At 43.4% G+C, this 27,037-nt stretch overlaps 1 protein-coding gene across 2 annotated transcripts in view; it reads left to right on the top strand.

Moving 5' to 3' along the window:
• zbtb47b (zinc finger and BTB domain containing 47b) overlaps positions 1 to 27,037 on the top strand; it is a 143,526-nt gene that overhangs the window by 21,548 nt on the left and 94,941 nt on the right. For both annotated transcript variants that reach the window (XM_036945624.1, XM_036945625.1), the window contains exon 2: positions 24,270 to 24,545. In XM_036945624.1, the coding sequence (XP_036801519.1) occupies positions 24,270 to 24,545 (276 nt within the window). The remainder of the gene's footprint in view (positions 1 to 24,269; positions 24,546 to 27,037) is intronic.

Genomic DNA, 27,037 nt, shown 5'->3' on the forward strand with positions numbered 1-27,037 from the left:
AAGTCGGAAGTTTACATACACCTTAGCCAAATACATTTAAATTCAGTTTTTCACAATTCCTGACATTTAGTCCTAGTAAAAATCCCTGTCTTAGGTCAGTTAGGATCACCACTTTATTTTAAGAATGTGAAATTCTTATAATAGTAGAGAGAAATATTTATTTCAGCTTTTATTTCTTTCATCACATTCCAAGTGGGTCAGCAGTTCACATACACTCAATTAGTATTTGGTAGCATTGCCTTTTAAATTGTTTAACTTGGGTCAAATGTTTCGGGTAGCCTTCCACAAGCTTCCCACAATAAGTTGGGTAATTTTGGTCCATTCCTCCTGACAGAGCTGGTATAACTGAATCAGGTTTGTAGGCCTCCTTGCTCGCACACTCTTTTTCAGTTTTGCCCACACATTTTCTATAGGATTGAGGTCAGGGCTTTGTGAAGGCCACTCCAATACCTTGACTTTGTTGTTCTTATGTCGATATAGGACTCATTTTACTGTGGATATAGATACTTTAGTACCTGTTTCCTCCAGCATCTTCACAAGGTCCTTTGCTGTTGTTCTGGGATTGATTTGCACTTTTCACACCAAAGTACGTTCATCTCTAGGAGACAGAAAGCGTCTCCTTCCTGAGCGGTATGACGGCTGCGTGGTCCCATGGTGTTTATGCTTGCGTACTATTGTTGGTACAGATGAACGTGGTATCTTCAGGCATTTGGAAATTGCTCCCAAGGATGAACCAGACTTGTGGAGGTCTACAATTTGTTTTCTGAGTTAAGGGGTTTGGAAATTGCTCCCAAGGATGTACCAGACTTGTGGAAGTTTACCATTTTTTTCTGAGGTCTTGGCTGATTTCTTTTGATTTTCCCATGATGTCAAGCAAAGAGGCACTGAGTTTGAAGGTAGGCCTTGAAATACATCCACAGGTACACCTCCAATTGACTCAAATGTAGTCAATTAGCCTATCAGAAGCATCTAAAGCCATGACATCATTTTCTGGAATTTAGTGTATATAAACTTCTGACCCACTGGAATTGTGATACTGTGAAATAATCTGTCTGTAAACATTTGTTGGAAAAATGACTTGTCATGCACAAAGTAGATGTCCTAACCATCTTGCCAAAACTATAGTTTGTTAACAAGAAATTTGTGGAGTGGTTGAAAAACGAGTTTTAATGACTCCATCCTAAGTGGATGTAAACTAGTTTTAATGACTCCAACCTAAGTGGATGTAAACTAGTTTTAATGACTCCAACCTAAGTGGATGTAAACTAGTTTTAATGACTCCATCCTAAGTGGATGTAAACTAGTTTTAATGACTCCAACCTAAGTGTATGTAAACTAGTTTTAATGACTCCAACCTAAGTGGATGTAAACTAGTTTTAATGACTCCAACCTAAGTGGATGTAAACTAGTTTTAATGACTCCAACCTAAGTGTATGTAAACTAGTTTTAATGACTCCATCCTAAGTGGATGTAAACTTCCGACTTCAACAGTAATACAGGGGTGTACCGGTTCAGAGTCAATGTGCGGGGGCACCGGTGTCATTGTAATTGAGGTAATATGTACATGTAGGTAGTGTTTTTAAAGTGACTATGCATAGATAATAACAGAGTAGCAGCAGCGTAGAAGAGGGGGGGGGGCAATGAAAATAGTCTGGGTAGCCATTTGATTAGCAGTTCAGGAATCTTATGGGTTGGGGGTAGAAGCTGTTTAGAAGCCTCTTGGACCTAGACTTGGCACTCCGGTACTGCTTGCCGTGCATTAGCAGAGAGAACAGTCTATGATTAGGGTGGCTGGAGACTTTTTGACCATTTTCATGGCCTTCCTCTGACAGCTTGGCCCCGGTGATGTAGTGGGCTGTACGCACTACCCTCTGTAGTGCCTTGCGGTCAGAGGCCGAGCAGTTGCCATACCAGGCGGTGATGCAACCAGTCAGAATGCTCTCTATGGTGCAGCTCTAAAACCTTTTGAGGATCTGAGGACCCATGCCAAATCTTTTCAGTCTCCTGGGTGGGAATAGGTTTTGTCATGCCCTCTTCACGACTCTCTTGGTGTGCTTTGACCATGTTAATTTGTTGGTGATGCGAACACCAAGGAACTTGAAGCTCTCAACCTGTTTCACTGTAGCCCCGTCGATGAGAATGGGGGCTTGCTCAGTTCTCCTTTTCCTGTAGTCCACAATCATCTCATTTGTCTTGATCCATTGAGGGAAAGGTTGTTGTCCTTGCACCATACGTTCAGGTCTCTGACCTCATCCTTATAGGCTGTCTCCTTCGTTGTCGGCCTACCACTGTTATGTCATCGATAAACTTAATTATGGTGTTGGAGTCGTGCCTGGCCGTGCAGTCATGAGTGAACAGGGAGTACAGGAAGGGACTGAGCACGCACCCGTGAGGGGGCCCCATGTTGAGGATCAGCATGGCGGTTGTGTTGTTACCTATCCTTACCACCTGAGGGCGGCCCGTCATGATGTCCAGGATCCAGTTGCAGAGGGAGGATTTTAGCCCCGGGGTCCTTAGTTTAGTGATGTTAATGAATAGCATTCTCAAATAGTTGTTCCGTTTGTCCAGGTGTGAAAGGGCAGTGTGGAGTGCAATAGTGATTGCATCATGTTTTTTTTAGCCATTTATCACTGTCCCTACTGTTCCATGAGATGTTGTTTCATCATTATGTTTATATAATTTTGCAGTTTAGGGCCTAATTGAGTAATTGGAAATGGAAGGCAGTTCCATACGATCATGGCTCTGTAATTACTGTGTTGCCGTTGTTGTGTCTTTGGCTATGCCGGATTTATTGCTATGACATGCTATTCGATAAAATACTTTCTCCGTAATTAATATCACCTGATTGAGCTAATCAGGTAAATGTAATTAACTAGAGAGTCGGGCACCACGGAAAAATATTTATAGAGCTGTTATCTTCCGAATAAACTCTTAAAGATTTAGCAATATTTTACATCAATAGCAGTCCACATTAATCGTCATCTTACTTCAGTCTCATATTCTGAAAGTTGTAAATTCTTGGTTATCTGCAAGAATCCTGGCTAACAAGTTGAATCAGCAATACAAAATTGGGTTAAATTATTTATTTACTAAATACCTAACTAATCACACAGAATAACATATAAAAAGAATGAGGTATACCTGGATAATTCTTTACGTCATAGGAAACGTCCCTAGTGGGCGGAACAGATATGACAGCTTGTTACACAAAGGAAAAGGGGGCTGGGTTTGAGTGAAAGAGTGGGAGACTGGGGAACAAAGGGGAGAAGCTGTGCTATCGTAAATACAGTATCTCATGCATTCTAAATTACCGCCCATTTGGAAAAGGAAAATGCAATAAAATTTACTCTGAGCTGCGCTTCAGTAGGTTGGTGGTAGGTGGAAGGCCGTGTTGCCAAACCGAGTCTTCTGTCCTTTGAAGAATGTCTCTGGTGGTCCCTTGGATAAGTTGTAATGACGTCGTTGTGTGGTAGATGGGATATTCTGTCTGTTCCTTCCTAGCCCTCGTTTGCAGCTGCGGTCGCTAACTCAACGGCTAGGAGGTATCACTTCTGTCGTGAATAAGAGTTCAAAGTTCATACCATTCGCAAGCAAAGCTCATGCTGATGTTGGCAACGTTCTGTAGTTTTTTCCTGAACCATTCTGACATGGGATCGTCATCTCACATCCGCGGAACAGAAAGTTATGTTGTAGTCAAGAGCTTATATAGGAAGGAAGAGGAGGGTGTGTTTGAAAAGTTGTGTTTAAAATCACATTTCATCCCATCACAAATAATTTCATATTCAAACATTTAAATTGAACAACAATTCCATGTGAATCCGATAACTCTGATGTATAGACTTTCCACTGTAGAGTTTATGTCATCTTGTCATTAATGAGAATGTCTCAGATGACAACCGAACTGACATCATATTCATTAAGTACCACTGCATATGTTCAATTGTTCGGATTACCAGAATATAGTTAATTTCCCCCCACCTTCTGATGTTCCCAGAATCTCTATGTTAGCCAAGGGGTTTTTAAATGTAACCTCAGTAGGTTAGAGAAGAGAAAAGGGAGGGAGAGGTATTTATGAAGGTCATAAACCTATGCCCCAGGCCAACGTCATGACACTGTGAATTCATTTTGGACTAGGGGACTGCTCCCTCTTCTGTGCTCCCTCTGCTGTTTCCTGAAGTTCACGATCATCTCCTTTGTTTTGTTGACCTCCTCACCTCCTCCCTGTAGGCCGTCTCATCGTTGTTGGTAATCAAGCCTACTACTGTAGTGTCGTCTGCAAACTTGATGATTGAGTTGGAGGCGTGCATGGCATAAAGTTTAATTATGTATCACATCCGACCGTGATTGGGAGTCCCATAGAGTGGCCCAGCATTTCTCTCCCTCTATGGCCTTAATAAAGCTGAGTGACTCATTCAAGGCTCTGGATCAAAATAAATAAGTACCAACATTCTTTCTGATAGTCTTGAATAAAGACATGTGTCGGTTATCCTGATCTGGACACCATGTACAGTATTATAACAGCCCATTATTCTTTCTGATAGTCTTTAATAAAAACATTTTTGGGTTTCCTGATCTGGACACCATGTACAGTATTATAATAGCCCATTATTGGCTATTAACAGGACAATATACCTTTACCAACACCCCTCTATATTTTGATACTTTGTGTATGGGGGCTCCTGAGAGGATGGGGGCTCCCTCGGAGGATGGGGGCTCCTGAGTAGATGCGGGGCTCCCTCAGTAGATGGGGGCTCCTGAGTGGATGGGGGCTCCCTCAGAGGATGGGGGCTCCTGAGTAGATGGGGGGCTCCCTCAGTAGATGGGGGCTCCTGAGTGGATTGGGGCTCCTGAGTGGATGGGGGCTCCCTCAGTGCTAACAGATGCAGGTTTGATACCCACTGGGAGACCCATGAGCTCAAGGTCCTAAACGATATCATAACCGCCATTGATGAAAGACAGTACTGTGAAGCCGTATTCATCGACCTGGCCAAGGCTTTCGACTCTGTCAATCACCATAATCTTATCGGCAGACTCAATAGCCTTGGTTTCTCAAATGATTGCCTCGCCTGGTTCACCAACTACTTCTCTGACAGAGTTCAGTGTGTCAAATCGGAGGGACTGTTGTCCAGACCTCTGGCCATCTCTATGGGGGTGCTACAGGGTTCAATTCCCGACTCTCTTCTCTGTATACATCAATGATGTCGCTCTTGCTGCTGGTGATTCTCTGATCCACTTCTACGCAGACGACACCATTCTGTATACTTCTGGCCCTTCTTTGGACACTGTGTTAACTAACCTCCAGATGAGCTTCAATGCCATAGAACTCTCCTTCCGTGGCCTTCAACTGCTCTTAAATGAAAGTAAAACAAAATGCATGCTCTTCAACCAATCGCTGCCCGCCTGCCCGCCCGTCCAGCATCACTACTCTGGACGGTTCTGACTTAGAATATGTGGACAACTAAAAATACCTAGGTGTCTGGTTAGACTGTAAACTCTCCTTCCAGACTCACATTAAATCTCCAATTCAAAATTAAATCTAGAATCAGTTTCCTATTTCGCAACAAATCATCCTTCACTCATGTTGCCAAACATACCCTCGTAAAACTGACTATCCTACCGATCCTTGACTTCTGCGATGTCATTTACAAAATAGCCTCCAACACTCTACTCAGCAAATTGGATGTAGTCTATCACAGTGCCATCCGTTTTGTCACCAAAGCCCCATATACTACCTACCACTGTGACCTGTATGCTCTAGTCGTTGGCTGGCCCTCGCTTCATATTCGGCGCCAAACACACTGGCTCCAGGTCATCTATAAGTCTTTCTTAGGTAAAGCCCCGCCTTATCTCCGCTCTCTGGTCACCATAGCCGCACCTACCCGTAGCACGTGCTCCAGCAGGTATATTTCACTGGTCACCCCCAAAGCCAATTCCTACTTTGGCCGCCTTTCCTTCCAGTTCTCTGCTGCCAATGACAGAATCTAATTGCAACAATCACTAAAGCTGGAGACTTTTACCTCCCTCACTAGCTTTAAGCACCAACTGTCAGAGCAGCACCTGTAGATCAGATCAGATCACTGCACCTGTACATATCCCATCTGTAAATAGCCCATCCAACTACCTCACCCCCATACTGTTATTTATTTATTTTTGCTCCTTTTCACCCCAGTATCTCTACTTGCACATTCATCTTCTGCACATCCATCTGCTCATCTATCACTCCAGTGTTTAATTGCTAAATTGTAATTATTTCGCCACTATGGCCTATTTATTGCCTTACCTCCTTTATCCTACCTCATTTGCACACACTGTATATTGATTTTTTCTATTGTGTTATTGACTGCACATTTGTTTATGTGTAACTCTGTGTTGTTGTTTTTGTCGCACTGCTTTGCTTTATCTTGGCCAGGTCGCAGTTGTAAATGAGAACTTGTTCTCAACTGGCCTACCTGGTTAAATAAAGGTGTTCTCAACTGGCCTACCTGGTTAAATAAAGGTGTTCTCAACTAGCCTACCTGGTTAAATAAAGGTGTTCTCAACTGGCCTACCTGGTTAAATAAAGGTGTTCTCAACTGGCCTACCTGGTTAAATAAAGGTGTTCTCAACAGGCCTACCTGGTTAAATAAAGGTGTTCTCAACTGGCCTACCTGGTTAAATAAAGGTGTTCTCAACTAGCCTACCTGGTTAAATAAAGGTGTTCTCAACTAGCCTACCTGGTTAAATAAAGCGGAAATATATATTTTTTTAGAAGTGACTTTTGGATTTAATTTAGAATCCTTCAATCCTCTTTATGTAGTTGATGGCGGAGAGTCACGCCATATTTTTGGATATACCGTAGGCCTACCCGGGACCCCGCCCCCGCCCCGCCCCGCCCCCATCCCACCCCCCACCCGGGTCCCCACCCCCCACCCCACTGACAACACTTTAAGGAGCATTGCACTAATAACGGTAATGACTAGGGAAACGTTCCTGCTGTTCTGTTCTTAGTGCCAGTCTGCACGTTCAAACTAAAACAATGTAACTAATAATGGCATCTTTATACTTTTGTTAATAAAATAATGATAAAAATACTCTTTCAAAATGCAGATGTTTATTTATTTATGGATCCATAACGAATTACTATGTGAATAAATATCACTGAATTACAGAAATATCCTCCAATCCTCTATATGTAATTACTGGCAGAGAGTCAGATCTTATTTTTCGATATACTGTAGGCCTACCGTGGGCGACATGAGTCTCGCTAGTGTTGAGTAATGTGCTGTTAGAAGTGGTGTAGGTCTTATTTATTTAAAGAGCCTATTGAAGTTAGAAGCAATAGGATTTGAAGCAATAGACTACAACTATTTTAGCACCGTTTCACGCTGCTCTGAGACAAGCATGGGGACTGGTAGTGATAAATCAATGGAGACTGGTAGTGATAAATCAATGGAGACTGGTAGTGATAAATCAATGGGGACTTGTAGTGATAAATCAATGGGGACTGGTAGTGATAAATCAATGGGCACTGGTAGTGATAAATCAATGGGGACTGGTAGTGATAAATCAATGGGGACTGGTAGTGATAAATCAATGGGGACTGGTAGAGATAAATCAATGGGGACTGGTCTTAATAAATCAGAGATTTTTTAATTTCACTGAATCTCCGTTTGGGTATTGGTTAGACTACAGTTATACAATTAGGGTGTAGAAATGTTATGTTCTTAGTGTAACCTTTATTTAACTTGGCAAGTCAGTTTAGAACACATTTTGATTTACAAGGACATCCTACTCTTCCTCCCCGTCGGGAATTTAACCCCGGTTTCCCGTGTGTAGCTAAATAGTACTGTAACCGACTCCCGACTGTCACGTTGTACAGCGGCATATTTTTTCTTCCTTCCTAATGGAAATCCAAATGGTTTTTAATTTTTCTTGGAACATAAACACCATAATATTAATCAAATTAATTAATCAACATTTCTTAAAATCAGTCCCATATACTATGGTCTTACAAAAAAGGTTTTAAATTCTCTAGTACTGTACAGCCACTATTGAAGCTTATCAAATGCTTCTCAAAGATGCCCTCTGGTGGTCAAAAGCACTAACTTGCATTACTGGTACCAGTGGTTCACAGTTAAATAATGTGCCATAGAATTCTGCTGCACCGTGCAAGCTGCGTCGCGGTACGCTGCAACTTTTAAAGGACAAACCACTGTTTGTTTTAAAACACCTGTCTATAAAAAATTCAAAACACACTCGCACATCTGAGCAATCTAATTTGCAGGTGCATGGCAACACCTGTCTATAAAAGGTCCCACAGTTGAGAGTGCATGGGAGAGCAAAAACCAAGCCATGAGGTCGAAGGAATTGTCCGTAGAACTCAGAGACACGATTGTGACGAGGTACAGATCTGGGGAAGGATACCAAAACATGTCTGCAGCATTGAAGGTCCCCAAGAACACAGTGGCCTCCATCATTCTTAAATGGAAGAAGACTCTTTCTGGAGCTGGCCGCCAAGTCAAACTGAGCAATCTGGGGAGAAAAACCTTGGTCAGGGAGGTGACCAAGAACCCAATGCTCACTCTGACAGAGCTCCAGAGTTCATCTGTGGAGATGGGAGAACCTTCCAGAAGGACAACCATCTCAGCAGCACTCCACCAATCAGGATTTTATGGTAGAGTGGCCAGACGGAAGCCACTCCTCATTAAAAGGCACATTGGAGTTTGCCCAAAGGAACCTAAAGACTCTGATCATGTGAAACAAGATTCTTTGGTCTGATGAAACCAAGATTGAACTCTCTGGCCTGAATGCCAAGCGTCACGTCTGGAGGAAACCTGGCACCATCACTACGGTGAAGCATGGTGGTGGCAGCATCATACTGTGGGGATGTTTTTCAGCGGCAGGGACTGGGAGACTAGTCAGGATAGAAGGAAAGATGAACGGAACAATGAACATTCATGAAAACCTGCTTCAGAGCGCTCCGAACGTCATACTGGGGCGAAGGTTCACCTTCCAACAGGACAACTAGGACAACTAAGCACACAGCCAAGACAACACAGGAGTGGCTTCGAGACTTGAGTGGCCCAGACAGAGCCCAAACTTGAACCCAATCGAACAGCTCCGGAGAGACCTGAAAATAGCTGTGCAGCAACGCTCCCCATCCAACCTGACAGAGATTGAGAGGATCTGCAGAGAAGAATGGGAGAAAGTCCCCAAATACTGTTGTGTCAAGCTTGTAGCGTCATACCCAAGAAGAGTCGATGCTTTAATCGCTGCCAAAGGTGCTTCAACAAAGTACTGAGTAAAGGGTCTGAATACTTATTCAAATGTGATATTTCAGTTTATTTTTATTTTATAAATGTTCGAAAATATCTAAAAACCTGTTTTTGCTTTGTCATTTTGGGCTATTGTCTGTAGATTGATGAGGATAAAAACAGTTTAATCAATTTTAGAATAAGGCTCTTACATAACAAGATGTGGTAAAAGTCAAGGGTTCTGAATAATTTCCGAAGGCACAGTGCTTGTGGTCTGCGGTTGTGAGGCTTGTCGGACATACTGCCAAATTCTTTAAAACAGCGTTGGAGGAGGCTTATGGTAGAGAAATCAACAGCTCTGGCAACAGCTCTGGTGGACATTCCTGTAGTCAGCATGCCAATTGCACGCTCCCTCAAAACTTGAGACATCTCTGGCTTTGTGTTGTGTGACAAAACTGCACATTTTAGAGTGGACTTTTATTTTCCTCTTCACAAGGTGTAATGACCATGCTGTTTAATCAGCATCTTGATATGCCACACCTGTCAGGTAGATGGATTTTCTTGGCAAAGGAGAAATTCTCACTAACAGGGATGAAAACAAATTTGTGTACAAATTGTATTTATTTTTTGCTTTTCAAAAATGGACCAACACTTTACATGTTGCGTTTTATATTTGTTCAGTATATTATGTGGATTATAATTAAAGGATTCTTTTTTTGTAGGGGTTTATACATTTATCGTTAGGGCAAATCAAGTTTAAAGAAATTACAAACTTTAGAATCCTTTTTAAACCTTGAAAAAAATGACAAGTGTGCATTACCTGATATGCAGAATAGTTCTCAACAACAAAAACAGTTATCAAATTAAGATCCTACATCTGTAGTACAGTTGATTTTTGTGTTAAAAAAAACAGGACATCGTTTCATAAAAAAGACATACCACTCCCCACCTTGACAGGAACTTTGTCTGTCTGACTTGACCCTGATAAATGACCATCACATGTTAAACCTAGGAGTTTAGCTTCATCAACTCTCTCAATGTTCACACCCTTTATACACACCTCCAGCTGAGGTTTAGGTCTTAGAGAATGTTTTGAACCAAAATGTAATGCTTTTAGTTGTAGATGTATTTAAGACCAGTTTATTATTAATCACCCGTTCTGATACTGACTGACTCCTTATTTAGAATTTCAGTGAGCTCACCAGCAGTGTCACATGTACTCATGCACCTAGCCACAGCTTAGACTTTTAACAGTGGGCATTCAAGCCTGTGCCTCCACTGTCCTGCTCCCCTAGGGAGTTTTAGCCTCTCTGTGTGTGTGTGTGTGTCTTCCTCAAGGTCAGTCCTGGGTTTATATCCTGAGGAGGGAAGGGAATGAGGGGAGGAGAGGAGGAGGAGGAGGGGGAGAGGAAAGGGGGTATACGGTGCAGACTGCAGACAGACAGGGTGGGAGCCTGTGTAGAGAGAACAGGAGGAGGGGGAGAGGAGGGTGTACTGTGCAGACAGACAGGGAGGGAGCCTGTCATAGTAGGATCACACAGACACTGAAGCAGATGGCAGCAAACTGACTGTCTTTACATGCTAACCATTCCCAGCCCAGCTAGGTGGTGATGATCTCTTCTAAGGGGACTGATCTCTCGTATAGCTAGTAGTTCAGGGTAGGGTAGCTCTGTGATGTAGTAGTTCAGGGCAGGGTAGCTCTGTGATGTACTAGTTCAGGGCAGGGTAGCTCTGTGATGTAGTAGTTCAGGGCAGCATAGCTCTGTGATGTGATGTACTAGTTCAGGGCAGGGTAGCTCTGTGATGTGATGTACAAGTTCAGGGCAGGGTAGCTCTGTGATGTGATGTACTAGTTCAGGGAAGGGTAGCTCTGTGATGTGATGTACTAGTTCAGGGCAGGGTAGCTCTGTGATGTAGTAGTTCAGGGCAGGGTAGCTCTGTGATGTAGTAGTTCAGGGTAGGGTAGCTCTGTGATGTAGTAGTTCAGGGCAGGGTAGCTCTGTGATGTACTAGTTCAGGGCAGGGTAGGGTGGCTCTGTGATGTAGTAGTTCAGGGCAGGGTAGCTCTGTGATGTAGTAGTTCAGGGCAGGGTAGCTTTGTGATGTAGTAGTTCAGGGTAGGGTAGCTCTGTGATGTAGTAGTTCAGGGCAGGGTAGCTCTGTGATGTACTAGTTCAGGGCAGGGTAGCTCTGTGATGTGATGTACTAGTTCAGGGCAGGTAGCTCTGTGATGTAGTCATTCAGGGCAGGGTAGCTCAGTGATGTAGTAGTTCAGGGCAGGGTAGCTCTGTGATGTAGTAGTTCAGGGCAGCGTAGCTCTGTGATGTGATGTACTAGTTCAGGGCAGGGTAGCTCTGTGATGTGATGTACAAGTTCAGGGCAGGGTAGCTCTGTGATGTGATGTACTAGTTCAGGGTAGCTCTGTGATGTGATGTACTAGTTCAGGGCAGGGTAGCTCTGTGTTATAGTAGTTCAGGGCAGGGCAGGGTAGGTCTGTGATGTACTAGTTCAGGGCAGGGCAGGGTAGCTCTGTGATGTAGTAGTTCAGGGCAGGGCAGGGTAGCTCTGCGATGTGGTAGTTTAGTGCAGGGTAGCTCTGTGATGTAGTAGTTCAGGGCAAGGTAGCTCTGTGATGTAGTAGTTCAGGGCAGGGTAGCTCTGTGATGTACTAGTTCAGGGCAGGGTAGCTCTGTGATGTAGTAGTTCAGGGCAAGGTAGCTCTGTGATGTAGTAGTTCAGGGCAGGGTAGCTCTGTGATGTACTAGTTCAGGGCAGGGTAGCTCTGTCATGTAGAAGTTCAGGGCAGGGTAGCTCTGTTATGTAGTAGTTCAGGGCAGGGTAGCTCTGTTATGTAGTAGTTCAGGGCAGGGTAGCTCTGTGATGTAGTAGTTCAGGGCAGGGTAGCTCTGTGTTACTTGTTCAGGGCAGGGTAGGGTAGCTCTGTGATGTAGTAGTTCAGGGCAGGGTACCTCTGTGATGTAGTAGTTCAGGGCAGGGTAACTCTGTGATGTACTAGTTCAGGGCAGGGCAGGGTAGCTCTGTGATGTCGTAGTTCAGGGCAGGGTAGCTCTTTGATGTTGTAGTTCAGGGCAGGGTAGCTCTGTGATGTAGTAGTTCAGGGCAGGGTAGCTCTGTGATGTAGTAGTTCAGGGCAGGGTAGCTCTGTTATGTAGTAGTTCAGGGCAGGGTAGCTCTGTGATGTAGTAGTTCAGGGCAGGGTAGCTCTGTGTTACTTGTTCAGGGCAGGGTAGGGTAGCTCTGTGATGTAGTAGTTCAGGGCAGGATAACTCTGTGAAGTAGTTCAGGGCAATCAACCCTTGCTGGGCCGCAAACTCCCAGATCAAACCTTACTGGGCCTCAAACTCCCAAATCAAACCTTACTGGGCCTCAAACTCCCAAATCAAACCTTACTGGGCCTCAAACTCCCATATCAAACCTTACTGGGTCTCAAACTCCCGAATCAAACCTTACTGGGCCTCGAACTAAAACATAAAACCGTACTGGGCCTCAAACTCAAACATAAAGCCTTACTGGGCCTCAAACTAAAAGTTTGGTATAAAAAAAGAGGAATCACCATTACATTGATTCAAGGTCATCACATTACATTTTTTGGTTGAAATGACGTGGAAACAAAGTTGATGAATTTTTTTCCCCTGGTATTCAGACTTACAGAAGCAACACGTCAATGGAAAAGGTCTGATCTACCTTTAAGTTCTACTGTAACCGGTTTTTAAGCTTCGGATCAGATCCAATAGAGGAAAAAATTGAAATAGCTTATCTACTGTGACGCCGTTCCAATTAACCAAGAGGACGAATAGCTTCTCTACTGTGATGGAGTTCCAATTAACCAAGAGGACGAATAGCTTCTCTACTGTGACGCCGTTCCAATTAACCAAGAGGACGAATAGCTTCTCTACTGTGATGGAGTTCCAATTATCCAAGAGGATGAATAGCTTCTCTGCTGTGATGGAGTTCCAATTAACCAAGAGGACGAATAGCTTCTCTACTGTGATGGAGTTCCAATTATCCAAGAGGATGAATAGCTTCTCTGCTGTGATGGAGTTCCAATTAACCAAGAGGACGAATAGCTTCTCTACTGTGATGGAGTTCCAATTAACCAAGAGGACGAATAGCTTCTCTACTGTAATGGAGTTCCAATTAACCAAGAGGACGAATAGCTTCTCTACTGTGACGCCGTTCCAATTAACCAAGAGGATGAATAGCTTCTCTACTGTGACGCCGTTCCAATTAACCAAGAGGACGAATAGCTTCTCTACTGTGACGCCGTTCCAATTAACCAAGAGGACGAATAGCTTCTCTGCTGTGACGTAGTTCCAATTAAACAAGAGTATGAATAGCTTCTCTACTGTGATGGAGTTCCAATTAACCAAGAGTATGAATAGCTTCTCTACTGTGATGGAGTTCCAATTAACCAAGAGGACGAATAGCTTCTCTACTGTGATGGAGTTCCAATTAACCAAGAGGATGAATAGCTTCTCTACTGTAATGGAGTTCCAATTAACCAAGAGGACGAATAGCTTCTCTACTGTGACGCCGTTCCAATTAACCAAGAGGATGAATAGCTTCTCTACTGTGACGCCGTTCCAATTAACCAAGAGGATGAATAGCTTCTCTACTGTGACGCCGTTCCAATTAACCAAGAGGATGAATAGCTTCTCTGCTGTGACGTAGTTCCAATTAAACAAGAGAACGAATAGCTTCTCTACTGTAATGGAGTTCCAATTAACCAAGAGGATGAATAGCTTCTCTACTGTGATGGAGTTCCAATTAACCAAGAGGACGAATAGCTTCTCTACTGTAATGGAGTTCCAATTAACCAAGAGGACGAATAGCTTCTCTACTGTGACGCCGTTCCAATTAACCAAGAGGACGAATAGCTTCTCTGCTGTGACGTAGTTCCAATTAAACAAGAGAACGAATAGCTTCTCTACTGTAATGGAGTTCCAATTAACCAAGAGGATGAATAGCTTCTCTACTGTAATGGAGTTCCAATTAACGAAGAGGACAAATAGCTTCTCTACTGTGACGTAGTTCCAATTAACCAAGAGGACGAATAGCTTCTCTACTGTGACGCTGTTCCAATTAACCAAGAGGATGAATAGCTTCTCTACTGTGACGTAGTTCCAATTTACCAAGAGGACGAATAGCTTCTCTACTGTGACGTAGTTCCAATTTACCAAGAGGATGAATAGCTTCTCTACTGTGACGCTGTTCCAATTAACCAAGAGGATGAATAGCTTCTCTACTGTGACGTAGTTCCAATTAACCAAGAGGATGAATAGCTTCTCTACTGTGACGTAGTTCCAATTTACCAAGAGGATGAATAGCTTCTCTACTGTGACGTAGTTCCAATTAACCAAGAGGATGAATAGCTTCTCTACTGTGACGTAGTTCCAATTAACCAAGAGGATGAATAGCTTCTCTACTGTGACGCTGTTCCAATTAACCAAGAGGATGAATAGCTTCTCTACTGTGACGTAGTTCCAATTAACCAAGAGGACGAATAGCTTCTCTACTGTGACGTAGTTCCAATTAACCAAGAGGATGAATAGCTTCTCTACTGTGACGTAGTTCCAATTTACCAAGAGGATGAATAGCTTCTCTACTGTGACGTAGTTCCAATTAACCAAGAGGATGAATAGCTTCTCTACTGTGACGCCGTTCCAATTAACCAAGAGGACGAATAGCTTCTCTACTGTGACGTAGTTCCAATTTACCAAGAGGACGAATAGTATCCTTATCTGTTTTATAGATTACTTCGGGAGTATGAAAGCATCACAATTTCAGTTTTTTATAAAGCCAACTTTTGCCTGAAACCTCCTCTCCTCTCCTCTCCTCTCCTCTCCTCTCCTCTCCTCTCCTCTCCTCTCCTCTCCTCTCCTCTCCTCTCCTCTCCTCTCCTCTCCTCTCCTCTCCTCTCCTCTCCTCACCTCTCCTCTCCTCTCCTCTCCTCTGTTCTACTACAGGGTGGCTGGTTGTCAGCTGTTGAGTGTCCAGCCAAGACCACAGCAGTGTTATACAGTTAGCTCAGCTGTGTCACAGTTCTCCTAGATACAGACAGGCAGGGCCCTACTAAATAGTTGTGCTCTGCTCATGACCCAGTGTGGGGAGTCTGAATAGGTTGGAGGATAAGAAAGAATCCAAGGTTTTAATGTGTCTTCTGCTCCCCTTCTCTGGGCCTCTGTGTCTGTGTGATAGAACTACATCGAACAGAAGGACAATAAAAAGTTTAAAATGGCAGCAGCTCTTAGAGGTCTGTTCTCCTCTGTCTTTCTCACACCCTCTCTCTCTCTGTCTGTCTCACACCCTCTCTGTCTGTCTCACACCCTCTCTATCTGTCTCACACCCTCTCTGTCTGTCTCACACAATCTCAGTCTTTCTCACACCCTCTCTGTCTCACACCCTCTCTGTCTTTCTCACACCCTCTCTGTCCATCTGTCTCACAGTCTCTGTCTGTCTCACACCCTCTCTGTCTTTCTCACACCCTCTCTGTCCATCTGTATCACAGTCTCTCTGTCTGTCAGTCAGCCTCTCTGTCCATCTGTCTGTCAGCCTTTCTGTCTGTCAGAGTCTCTGTCTGTCCGTCTGTCTGTCAGCCTTTCTGTCCTTCAGTCTAACTGTCTGTCAGTCTCTCTGTCTGTCAGTCTCTAAGTCTGTCAGAGTCTCTGTCTGTCTGTCCGTCTGTCTGTTAGCCTTTCTGTCCGTCAGTCTAACTGTCTGTCAGTCTCTCTGTCTCACAGCCTCTCTGTCTCACAGCCCTTCTGTCTGTCTCACAGACTCTCTGTCTGTCTGGCAGCCTCTGTCCGTCCGCCTGTCAGCCTGTCTGTCCGTCCATCTGTCTGTCAGCCTCTCTGTCCGCCTGTCTGTCATCCTCCCTGTCCGTCAGTCTGTCATTCTGTCATTCTGTCTGTCTGTCTGTCTGTCTGTCTGTCTGTCTGTCTGTCTGTCTGAACTGTTATTGTGGGAAATACAGACTATCTAGAGCTGTAAACCCCAGCTGGCTGTGGCTGGGCAGTCAGGGGTCATTTTCCTCATTCCTCCATCTGTTAAAGACTGTACTCGACTCTGCTCTGTTCTACTCTGCTCTGTTATACTATACTCTACTCTGTTATACTCTGTTATGCTCTGTTCTACTCTACTCTGCTCTGTTCTACGCTGTTATACTCGACTCTGCTCTGTTCTACTCTGTTATACTCTACTCTACTCTGTTATACTCTGCTCTGTTCTACTCTACTCTGTTATCCTCTGCTCTGTTCTAATCTACTCTGTTATACACAGCTCTGTTCTACTCTACTCTGTTATACTCTGCTCTGTTCTACTCTACTCTATTATACTCTGCTCTGTTCTACTCTACTCTGTTATCCTCTGCTCTGTTCTACTCTACTCTGTTCTACTCTGCTTTGTTCTACTCTGCTTTGTTCTACTCTGCTCTGTTCTACTCTGCTCTGTTCTACTCTGCTCTGTTCTACTCTACTCTGTTATACTCTGCTCTGTTCTGCTCTCTTCTGCTATACTCTGTTCTACTCTGCTCTGTTCTACTCTGTTCTACTCTACTCTGTTATACTCTGCTCTGTTCTACTCTACTCTGTTATCCTCTGCTCTGTTCTACTCTACTCTGTTCTACTCTGCTTTGTTCTACTCTGCTTTGTTCTACTCTGCTCTGTTCTACTCTGCTCTGTTCTACTCTGCTCTGTTCTACTCTACTCTGTTATACTCTGCTCTGTTCTGCTCTGTTCTGCTATACTGTTATACTCTGCTCTGTTATACTCTGCTCTGTTCTGTTCTGCTCTGTTCTGCTCTGTTCTACTCTGCTCTGTTCTACTTTGCTCAGTTATACTCTGCTCTGTTCTGCTCTGTTATATTCTGCTCTGTTCTGTTCTACTCTACTCTGTTCTACTCTACTCTGTTCTACTCTACTGTGTTATACTCTACTCTATTATACTCTACTCTGTTATACTCTGCTCTGTTATACTCTGCTCTGCTCTGTTCTGTTCTACTGTGTTCTACTCTACTTTGTTATATTCTACTCTGTTATACTCTGCTCTGTTCTGTTTTACTCTACTCTGTTATACTCTACTCTGTTATACTCGGCTCTATAATTCTCGGTTCTGTTCTACTCTGTTATACTCTACTCTGTTCTACTCTGCTCTGTTCTGCTCTGTTCTATTCTGTTTTACTCTACCCTGTTATACTCTGCTCTGTTCTGCTCTGTCCTGCTATACTCTGTTATACTCTGCTCTGTTCTGCTATACTGTGCTCTGTTATAATCTGTTCTACTCTGTTATATTATTTTACACTCTACTCTGTTCTACTCTATTATACTCTACTCTGTTATACTCTGGTATACTCTACTCTGTTATACTCTGCTCTGTTCTGCGATACTCTGTTATATTCTGCTCTGTTCTTCTCTGTTCTACTCTGTTCAAATTTATTTTACTCTGCTCTGTTCTGCTCTGTTCTAATCTGTTCTGCTATACTCTGTTCTACTCTGCTCTGTTATACTCTGCTCTGTTATACTCTACTCTGTTCTGTTCTGCTATACTCTGTTATGCTCTGCTCTGTTCTACTCTACTCTGTTATACTCTGCTCTGTTCTGTTATACTCTGTTCTACTCTGCTCTGTTCTGCTCTGTTCTACTCTACTCTGTTATACTCTGTTCTGCTATACTCTGTTCTGCTCTGTTCTGCTATACTCTGTTATACTCTGCTCTGTTCTACTCTACTCTGTTCTACTCTGCTCTGTTCTGCTCTGTTCTGCTATACTCTGTTCTACTCTGCTCTGTTCTGCTCTGTTCTGCTATACTCTGTTCTGCTCTGTTCTGCTCTGTTCTGCTCTGTTCTAATATACTCTGTTATACTCTGTTCAGCTCTGTTCTACTCTACTCTGTTATACTATACTCTGTTATTTTCTGCTCTGTTCTACTCTGTTCCGCTCTGTTCTGTTCTACTCTACTCTGTTATACTCTACTCTGTTATACTCTGCTCTGTTATACTCTGCTCTGTTCTACTCTACTCTGTTATACTCTGCTCTGTTATACTCTGTTCTGTTCTACTCTGTTATCCTCTGCTCTGTTATACTCTGCTCTGTTATACTCTGCTCTGTTCTGCTCTGTTCTTCAATACTCTGTTCTGCTATACTCTGTTATTTTCAGTTCTGCTCTGTTCTACTCTACTCTCTTCTACTATACTCTGTTATACTCTGCTCTGTTCTGCTCTACTCTTTTATACTCTGCTCTGCTATACTCTGCTCTGTTCTGCTCTGTTCTGCTCTGGTATACTCTGCTCTGTTCTGCTCTGTTATATTCTGCTCTGTTCTGTTCTACTCTGCTCTGTTCTACTCTACTCTATTATACTCTGCTATGTTATCCTCTGTTCTACTCTACTCTGTTCTACTCTACTCTGTTATAGTCTACTCTGTTATACTCTACTCTGTTATACTCTGGTCTGTTATACTCTGCTCTGTTCTGTTCTGTTCTACTGTGTTCTACTCTACTCTGTTATACTCTACTATGTTATACTCTGCTCTGTTCTGTTCTACTCTACTCTGTTATACTCTACTCTGTTATACTCTGCTCTGTTATACTCTGTTCTGTTCTACTCTGTTATATTCTACTCTACTCTGTTATACTCTGCTCTGTTCTGCTCTGTTCTATTCTGTTATACTATACTCTGTTCTACTCTACTCTATTCTACTCTGCTCTGTTCTACTCTGCTCTGTTCTGCTCTGTTCTACTCTGCTATGTTCTACTCAGCTGTGTTCTACTCTCTTCTACTCTACTATACTCTGCTCTGTTCTGCTCTGTTCTGCTATACTCTGTTATACTCGGCTCTGTTCTGCTATACTCTGCTCTGTTCTACTCTGTTCTACTCTATTATTTTATACTCTGCTCTGTTCTGCTCTGTTCTGCTATACTCTGTTATACTCTGCTCTGTTCTGCTATATTCTGCTCTGCTCTGTTCTGCTATACTCTGTTATACTCTGCTCTGTTCTACTCTACTCTGTTCTACTCTACTCTGTTATACTATACTCTGTTATACTCCAATCTCTTCTACTCTTTTCTACTCTACTCTGTTCTACTCTGTTATATTATACTCCGTTCTACTCTGTTCTACTCTACTCTGTTCTACTCTACTCTGTTCTCCTCGGTTCTACTCTACTCTGTTCTACTCTACTCTGTTCTACTCTGCTCTGTTCTGTTCTACTCTGCTGTGTTCTACTCTGCTGTGTTCTACTCTGCTGTGTTCTACTCTGTTCTACTCGGTTCTACTCTACTCTGCTCTGTTCTGCTCTGTTCTACTCTGCTCTGTTCTACTCTGCTGTGTTCTACTCTGCTGTGTTCTACTCTGCTGTGCTCTACTCTGTTCTACTCTGTTCTACTCTACTCTGCTCTGTTCTGCTCTGTTCTACTCTGCTATGTTCTACTCTGCTGTGTTCTACTCTGCTCTGTCCCGCTTGGCATTTCTCTGAAATCTGGCATCTACCCTACTCTGCTCTCTCCAGCTTGGCTCTGCTGTGGGAAGCGGGCCTCTACCAGTACATAACACCCAGTTGGCAGGGCTTTTTGTATGAAAATAGTAAAGTACTAGCGACTTGGACAACATCTACAGTATGAATGCTATAGGGTTGATGGTTATAGGGAGAACCAGTCCAACTCGGCAAAGTGTGTGCGTGCGTAACGATGGAATGCTGTATGAGCGTAACGATGGAACGCTGCTTAACCTCTGCGTCACTTCTGGGTTTGGTGTGCCAGTAATCAGTAGTCCCCCTGCGCCTGTTTCGGGTCACTGCAGATGAGTAATGCATCATGGGAGGTCTACTGATTGAGAAGCTGGTTAGAAGAGCTGCTCCCTGTAATGACAGAGACAACACACAGTTACACACCAACATTTACAGGGAGGGGGGGTGGAAGGAAGGAAGGAAGAAAGAAAAGAAGGAGAGATGAAGGGAAGGAGAGGGATGGAGAGAGGGAAGGAGAGACGGAGGGAGGGGAGGAAAGAGAGATGGGGTCATAAATCTAAAATGCTGTTTTGTTTGGCGTTGTTGCTTGATGAAATGTGAAAGATGTCATTATTAGTGTTAGATAGCAGACATGACTAGGTTGCTACTCACCTGGTAGACATCATGTACAGGAACTCATCTGTCATTCAGAAATATGAAAGGAGAAGGGAAGAGGGAGATATTGGGGGGAGGTGGGAGGGAGGGAGGGGGAAGGATAAGGGAGCTAATAGGGGAGGGACAGAGGAGAGAGGAGAAGGGAGCAAATGGGGGACGGACAGAGGAGAGAGGAGAAGGTAGTTAATGGGAGGAGGTGGGAGGAAGGGATGGAGGAGGAGAATGGAGTTAATGGGAGGAGGTAGGAGGGAGGAGATGGAAGATAATGAGAGGAGGATGGAGGCTTGGAGGTGGGAGATAATGAGAGGAGGAGGGAGGGAGGAGAGATTAGAAGCAAGTTAATGAGAGGAGGAAGGAAGAAGGGAGTTTGTATGTTAGTATGATATGTTTTTTTACAGGGTCAGTCATAGTAGTTTGATAGGTGTTGTTTCACAGGGTCAGTCATAGTAGTATGATAGGTGTTGTTGTACAGGGTCAGTCATAGTAGTATGATAGGTGTTGTTTTACAGGGTCAGTCATAGTAATATGATAGGTGTTGTACAGGGTCAGTCATAGTAGTATGATAGGTGTTGTTTTACAGGGTCAGTCATAGTAGTATGATAGGTGTTGTTTTACAGGGTCAGTCATAGTAGTTTGATAGGTGTTGTTTCACAGGGTCAGTCATAGTAGTATGATAGGTGTTGTTTTACAGGGTCAGTCATAGTAGTATGATAGGTGTTGTTTTACAGGGTCAGTCATAGTAATATGATAGGTGTTGTTTACAGGGTCAGTCATAGTAGTATGATAGGTGTTGTTTTACAGGGTCAGCCATAGTAGTATGATAGGTGTTGTTTTACAGGGTCAGTCATAGTAGTTTGATAGGTGTTGTTTTACAGTGTCAGCCATAGTAGTTTGATAGGTGTTGTTTTACAGGGTCCGCCATAGTAGTATGATAGGTGTTGTTTTACAGGGTCAGCCATAGTAGTATGATAGGTGTTGTTGTACAGGGTCAGTCATAGTAGTATGATAGGTGTTGTTGTACAGGGTCAGTCATAGTAGTATGATAGGTGTTGTTTTACAGGGTCAGTCATAGTAGTTTGATAGGTGTGGTTTTACAGGGTCAGTCATAGTAGTATGATAGGTGTTGTTTTACAGGGTCAGTCATAGTAGTATGATAGGTGTTGTTTTACAGTGTCAGCCATAGTAGTATGATAGGTGTTGTTTTACAGGGTCAGTCATAGTAGTATGATAGGTGTTGTTTTACAGGGTCAGTCATAGTAGTTTGATAGGTGTTGTTTTACAGTGTCAGCCATAGTAGTTTGATAGGTGTTGTTTTACAGGGTCCGCCATAGTAGTATGATAGGTGTTGTTTTACAGGGTCAGCCATAGTAGTATGATAGGTGTTGTTGTACAGGGTCAGTCATAGTAGTATGATAGGTGTTGTTGTACAGGGTCAGTCATAGTAGTATGATAGGTGTTGTTTTACAGGGTCAGTCATAGTAGTTTGATAGGTGTGGTTTTACAGGGTCAGTCATAGTAGTATGATAGGTGTTGTTTTACAGGGTCAGTCATAGTAGTATGATAGGTGTTGTTTTACAGTGTCAGCCATAGTAGTATGATAGGTGTTGTTTTACAGGGTCAGTCATAGTAGTATGATAGGTGCTGTTTTACAGGGTCAGTCATAGTAGTTTGATAGGTGTTGTTTTACAGGGTCTGCCATAGTAGTATGATAGGTGCTGTTTTACAGGGTCAGTCATAGTAGTATGATAGGTGTTGTTTTACAGGGTCAGTCATAGTAGTATGATAGGTGTTGTTTTACAGGGTCAGTCATAGTAGTATGATAGGTGTTGTTTTACAGGGTCAGTCATAGTAGTATGATAGGTGTTGTTTTACAGGGTCTGCCATAGTAGTATGATAGGTGCTGTTTTACAGGGTCAGTCATAGTAGTATGATAGGTGTTGTTTTACAGGGTCTGCCATAGTAGTATGATAGGTGTTGTTTTACAGGGTCAGTCATAGTAGTACGCCGTCCCCGGAGCTAATCCGCTTTTTGTCTTGCTAGATGGCACAGCAACAGATTCTTCACTTTGTCGGCTCAGGTATTCGAACCAGAGACCATTCGGTTCCTGGCCCAAAGCTCTGACCACTAGGCTATCGCCCACATTATGAGAGGAGGAGGGAGAACAAGGGAGCTGGTGGGAGGAGGGGAGGGATGGGAGCTAATGGGAGGAGGGGGAGGAGAAGGGAGCTAATGGGAGGATGGAGAGGAGAAGGGAGATAATGGGAGGAGAGGGAGAAGAGAAGGGAGATAATGGGAGGAGGAGGGAGAGGAGAAGGGAGATAATAGAAGGAGAAGAGAAGGGAGATAATGGGAGGAGGAAGGAGAAGAGAAGGGAGATATTAGGAGGAGGAGGGAGAGGAGAAGGGAGATAATGGGAGGAGAAGGAGAAGAGAAGGGAGATAATGGGAGGAGGATGGAGAGGAGAAGGGAGGAGAAGGAGAAGAGAAGGGAGATAATGGGAGGAGGAAGGACAGAAGAAAGGAGATAATGGGAGAAGCGGAGAGAGAAGGGAGATAATGGGAGGAGCAGGGAGAGGAGAAGGGAGATAATTGGTGGATGGGGGAGGGGAAAAGGGAGATAATGGGAGGAGAAGGAGAAGAGAAGGGAGATAATAGGAGGAGGGAGATAATGGGAGGAGGCGGGAGATAATGATAGGAGAAGGGAGATATTGGGAGGAGCGGGGAGAGGAGAATGGAGATAATGGGAGGCGGAGGGAGATAATGGGAAGAGGAGGGAGAGGAGACAAGAGATAATGGGAGGAGGAGGAGGGAGGGCTAATTTGAGGAGTTGGCACTGAGTATCAATATATCTTTCAGAGACGACGTGTGTGTGTGTGTGTGTGTGTGTGTGTGTGTGTGTGTGTGTGTGTGTGTGTCCTGTTCAGATGGAGACCTTGCCCTTCCTGTGCTATAAGACACCCCACTTGGGAGATTGAGGTGTGAGCACAGATCAAACTACCTTTGATTTCTGATTGACCCCTACTGTGAATGAGCCCTACTGTACAGTGTAGTCTGTACTGTGAATGAGCCCTACTGTACAGTGTAGTCTGTACTGTGAATGAGCCCTACTGTACAGTGTAGTCTGTACTGTGAATGAGCCCTACTGTACAGTGTAGTCTGTACTGTCTTCTCAGGTCTGTGCCCTTGTCTCAGTGGTCTGTGCCCTTGTCTCAGTGGTCTGTGCCCTTGTCTTAGTAGCCTCTGAAAGACAATGTAATACAGATGTAGGATCTTAATTTGATCCAGTTTGCTACAGAAGGAAAATAATCCTGCAGCAACAGGATAATGTGAATTATTACGTGGATAATAATTAACAGAGATTTGAAGAGATTGATACAGATCGGCTGATGTAAAAAGGGATTTAGAAATACATTTGATTGATTGATTTTTCGTTACGGCAAATCAAGCTGGACATTTTAAAGTGTAAATTACCTTGAAAACACTACAAGTTTGCATTTCTTCTGTGCAGAAACATTCTCAGCAACAAGAGTGATCAAATTAAGATCCATCTGAGAATCCCAAGCTAATGATTTGCTCTCTTTCTAAAGATGTTTCTCTAACGACGGTCTTTCTGTAATAAACACAAAACATCTTTATCAGCAATCTACTTGTCATAGAAAGTACTCCTCATCCAATGATAACACTGTTTTTATTCTCCTCCTCCCCCTCCTCTCCTGTCCTCTCCTCCCAATCCTCTCCTGTCCTCTCCTCCCCCTCCCTCCTCTCCTCCCCTCCCCCTCGATCTCTCCTCTATCCTCTCCTGCACCCCCCCCTCCCTCCCTCCCTCCCTCCCTCCCTCCCTCCCTCCCTCCCTCCCTCCCTCCCTCCCCTCCCTCCCCCTCCTCTCCCCCTCTCCTCTCCTCAGCTCATAGTAGAGAAGACATCAGACTTCCCGTCAGCTGAGTTCTCTGTGGTGGAGGATGTGACTCTTCATTTCACCTGTTTGATGGACAGGTTGAACGAGCAGCGTCTCTTCCAGCCTGACCTCTGTGATGTGGACATAGTGTTGGTGCGCCAGCGCAGTACCTTCCCTGCCCACAAGGGGGTGCTTGCGGCCTACAGCCCCTTCTTTCACTCCCTGTTCTCCCAGAGCAAGCAGCTGCGCCGTGTTGACCTGTCTCTGGATGCCCTCAGCTCCCAGGTCAGTGGGCACCTACATATGAACTTAATGACACATTCATAAGCCTGACATAACACATTCATAAGGACTTCAGAACATTCATAACAAAGACATATCACATTCTTAATCCCTACATAAAACATTCATAAGCTCTACATAACACATTGATAAGCTCTAGATAACACATCCATAGACCTGACATATCACATTCAGGTCACACTTTATTTAGATAGTACAGATGTTCCATCATTGATGGTCATACTATCAAAAAACGTTCTGTTACTAAGCAACTGCTCGCTAAGGTTACAGCTAGGGTTAGGGTTAGATAAGGGTTAGGGTAAGGATAATGTTTAGGGTTAGGTTTAGATAAGGGTCATTGTAAGGATAATGGTTAGGGTTAGGTTTAGATAATGATTAGGTTAGGTTTAGATAAGGGTTAGGGTAAGGCTAATGGTTAAGGTTAGGTTTAGATAAGGGTTAGGGTAAGGATAATGGTTAAGGTTAGGGTTAGGTTTAGGTTTAGATAAGGGTTAGAGTAAGGCTAATGGTTAATGTTAGGTTTAGATAAGGGTTAGGGTAAGGATAATGGTTAGGGTTAGGTTTAGGTTTAGATAAGGGTTAGGGTAAGGATAAGGGTTAGGGTTAGGTTTCGATAAGGGTCAGGGTAAGGATAATGGTTAATGTTAGGTTTAGAGCTAGGGTTAGGTTTAGATAAGGGTTAGGGTAAGGATAATGGTTAAGGTTAGGGTTAGAGCTAGGGTTAGGTTTAGATAAGGGTTAGGGTAAGGATAATGGTTAATGTTAGGTTTCGATAAGGGTTAGGGTAAGGATAATGGTTAATGTTCGGTTTAGATAAGGGTTAGGGTAAGGATAATGGTTAGGGTTAGAGCTAGGGTTAGGTTTAGATAAGGGTTAAGGTAAGGATAATGGTTAATGTTAGGTTTAGATGAGGGTTAGGGTAAGGATAATGGTTAAGGTTAGAGCTAAGTTTAGGTTTAGATAAGGGTTAGGGTAAGGGTTAGGGTTAGAGCTAAGGTTAGGTTTAGATAAGGGTTAGGGTAAGGATAATGGTTAGGGTTATAGCTACGTTTAGGTATAGATAAGGGTTAGTGTAAGGATAATGGTTAAGGTTAGGTTTAGATAAGGGGTAGGGTTAGGTTTAGATACGGGTTAGGGTAAGGATGATGGTTAAGGGTTAGAGCTGGGGTTAGGTTTAGATAAGGTTTAGGGTAAGGAAAATGGTTAGGGTTAGGTTTAGATAAGGGTTAGGGTACGGATAATGGTTAGGGTTAGGGGTAGGTTTAGATAAGGGTTAGGGTAAGAATAATAGTTAGGGTTAGGTTTAGATAAGGGTTAGGGTAAGGATAATGGTTAGGGTTAAGGTTAATAAACTGAACAACAATATAAACACCAACAATGTGCCGTTTCATGATCTGAAATAAAAGAGCCCAGAAATTTTAAATTTGCACAACAAAAATATTTCTAACATTTTGTGCACAAATTTGTTTACATCCCTGTTAGCATTTCTCCTTTGCCACGATAATCCATCCACCTGACAGGTGCTATAAACTGATCACACAGGTGCACCTTGTGCTGGGGACAATAAAAGGCCACTGTCATGACTGTCCTGATCAGGTCAGGTTACAGGTGACCAGAACCCTACAGATTATCTCTCAACCCCAACAGAGGAGGAGAGATCTAGGGGTCTGAAGATGTGGGGTTTTTATGACCCCTCACGACCCTGGTAAGTCTTAGGCCACAGACAAATTCATTTTGTCCTGTTACTATGGAGAACCAGCCTCAGAACATTAAACATGAAATAAAGGGACTTTGGAACAATGGTTTCCGTCAGCCACAATGGTGGTCGTGATGATAGATGGAATATGAAAATGTATGTCATTTTGGTTTGTTTTTAAAGGTTAATAGATGACGTTATTATGAAAACATTGTAACTGTAAGAGTTTTCCTAGGATATGCTTGGTGTTTATAGATTGTACATTGTGTGGAAAATGTCCAAATCAAAGAGAATGTTTTAGTAAAGATGAAATGTGAAGTTAGTTGTCTAAAATTGGATTTGAGTCAAATCTAGACCTTGCTTCTTAACTTGGCGCACCCAGAGAATTGCCCCAAAGGCGGTTACGCCCACTTCTGACATGAGGGTATAAAACCTGTGAGTGAAGAATTTACAGATAAGACTAAGTGACCCAAGCTGCAGCCGAGGTCTAAAAAGTAAACAAACCCAAAACGCTTGGTTTGAAGACAAATAAATATTTTTCTACCCAAGCTACGGATGAGTAGCTGTGTCTAAGCAGGTGAATTCAAGTCGAACCACCTAGCCTCCATCTCCCATCGAATCGTGGTATCTACACTGTTTCATTCCTATGCTGTGAGCCCTGAGCTACAGAGCTGTCTGTCCTCAGAAGACCCCTCCCAGAGCAAGGGCGAGGAATCAGACCAAAAGGACACTGACATCGTGAGGACGACCAGAGTGTTGTGCCGGAGAAGTGCGTCAT

The sequence above is a fragment of the Oncorhynchus mykiss genome, chromosome 15, assembly GCF_013265735.2.
Source record: "Oncorhynchus mykiss isolate Arlee chromosome 15, USDA_OmykA_1.1, whole genome shotgun sequence".
NCBI lineage: Eukaryota > Metazoa > Chordata > Actinopteri > Salmoniformes > Salmonidae > Oncorhynchus > Oncorhynchus mykiss.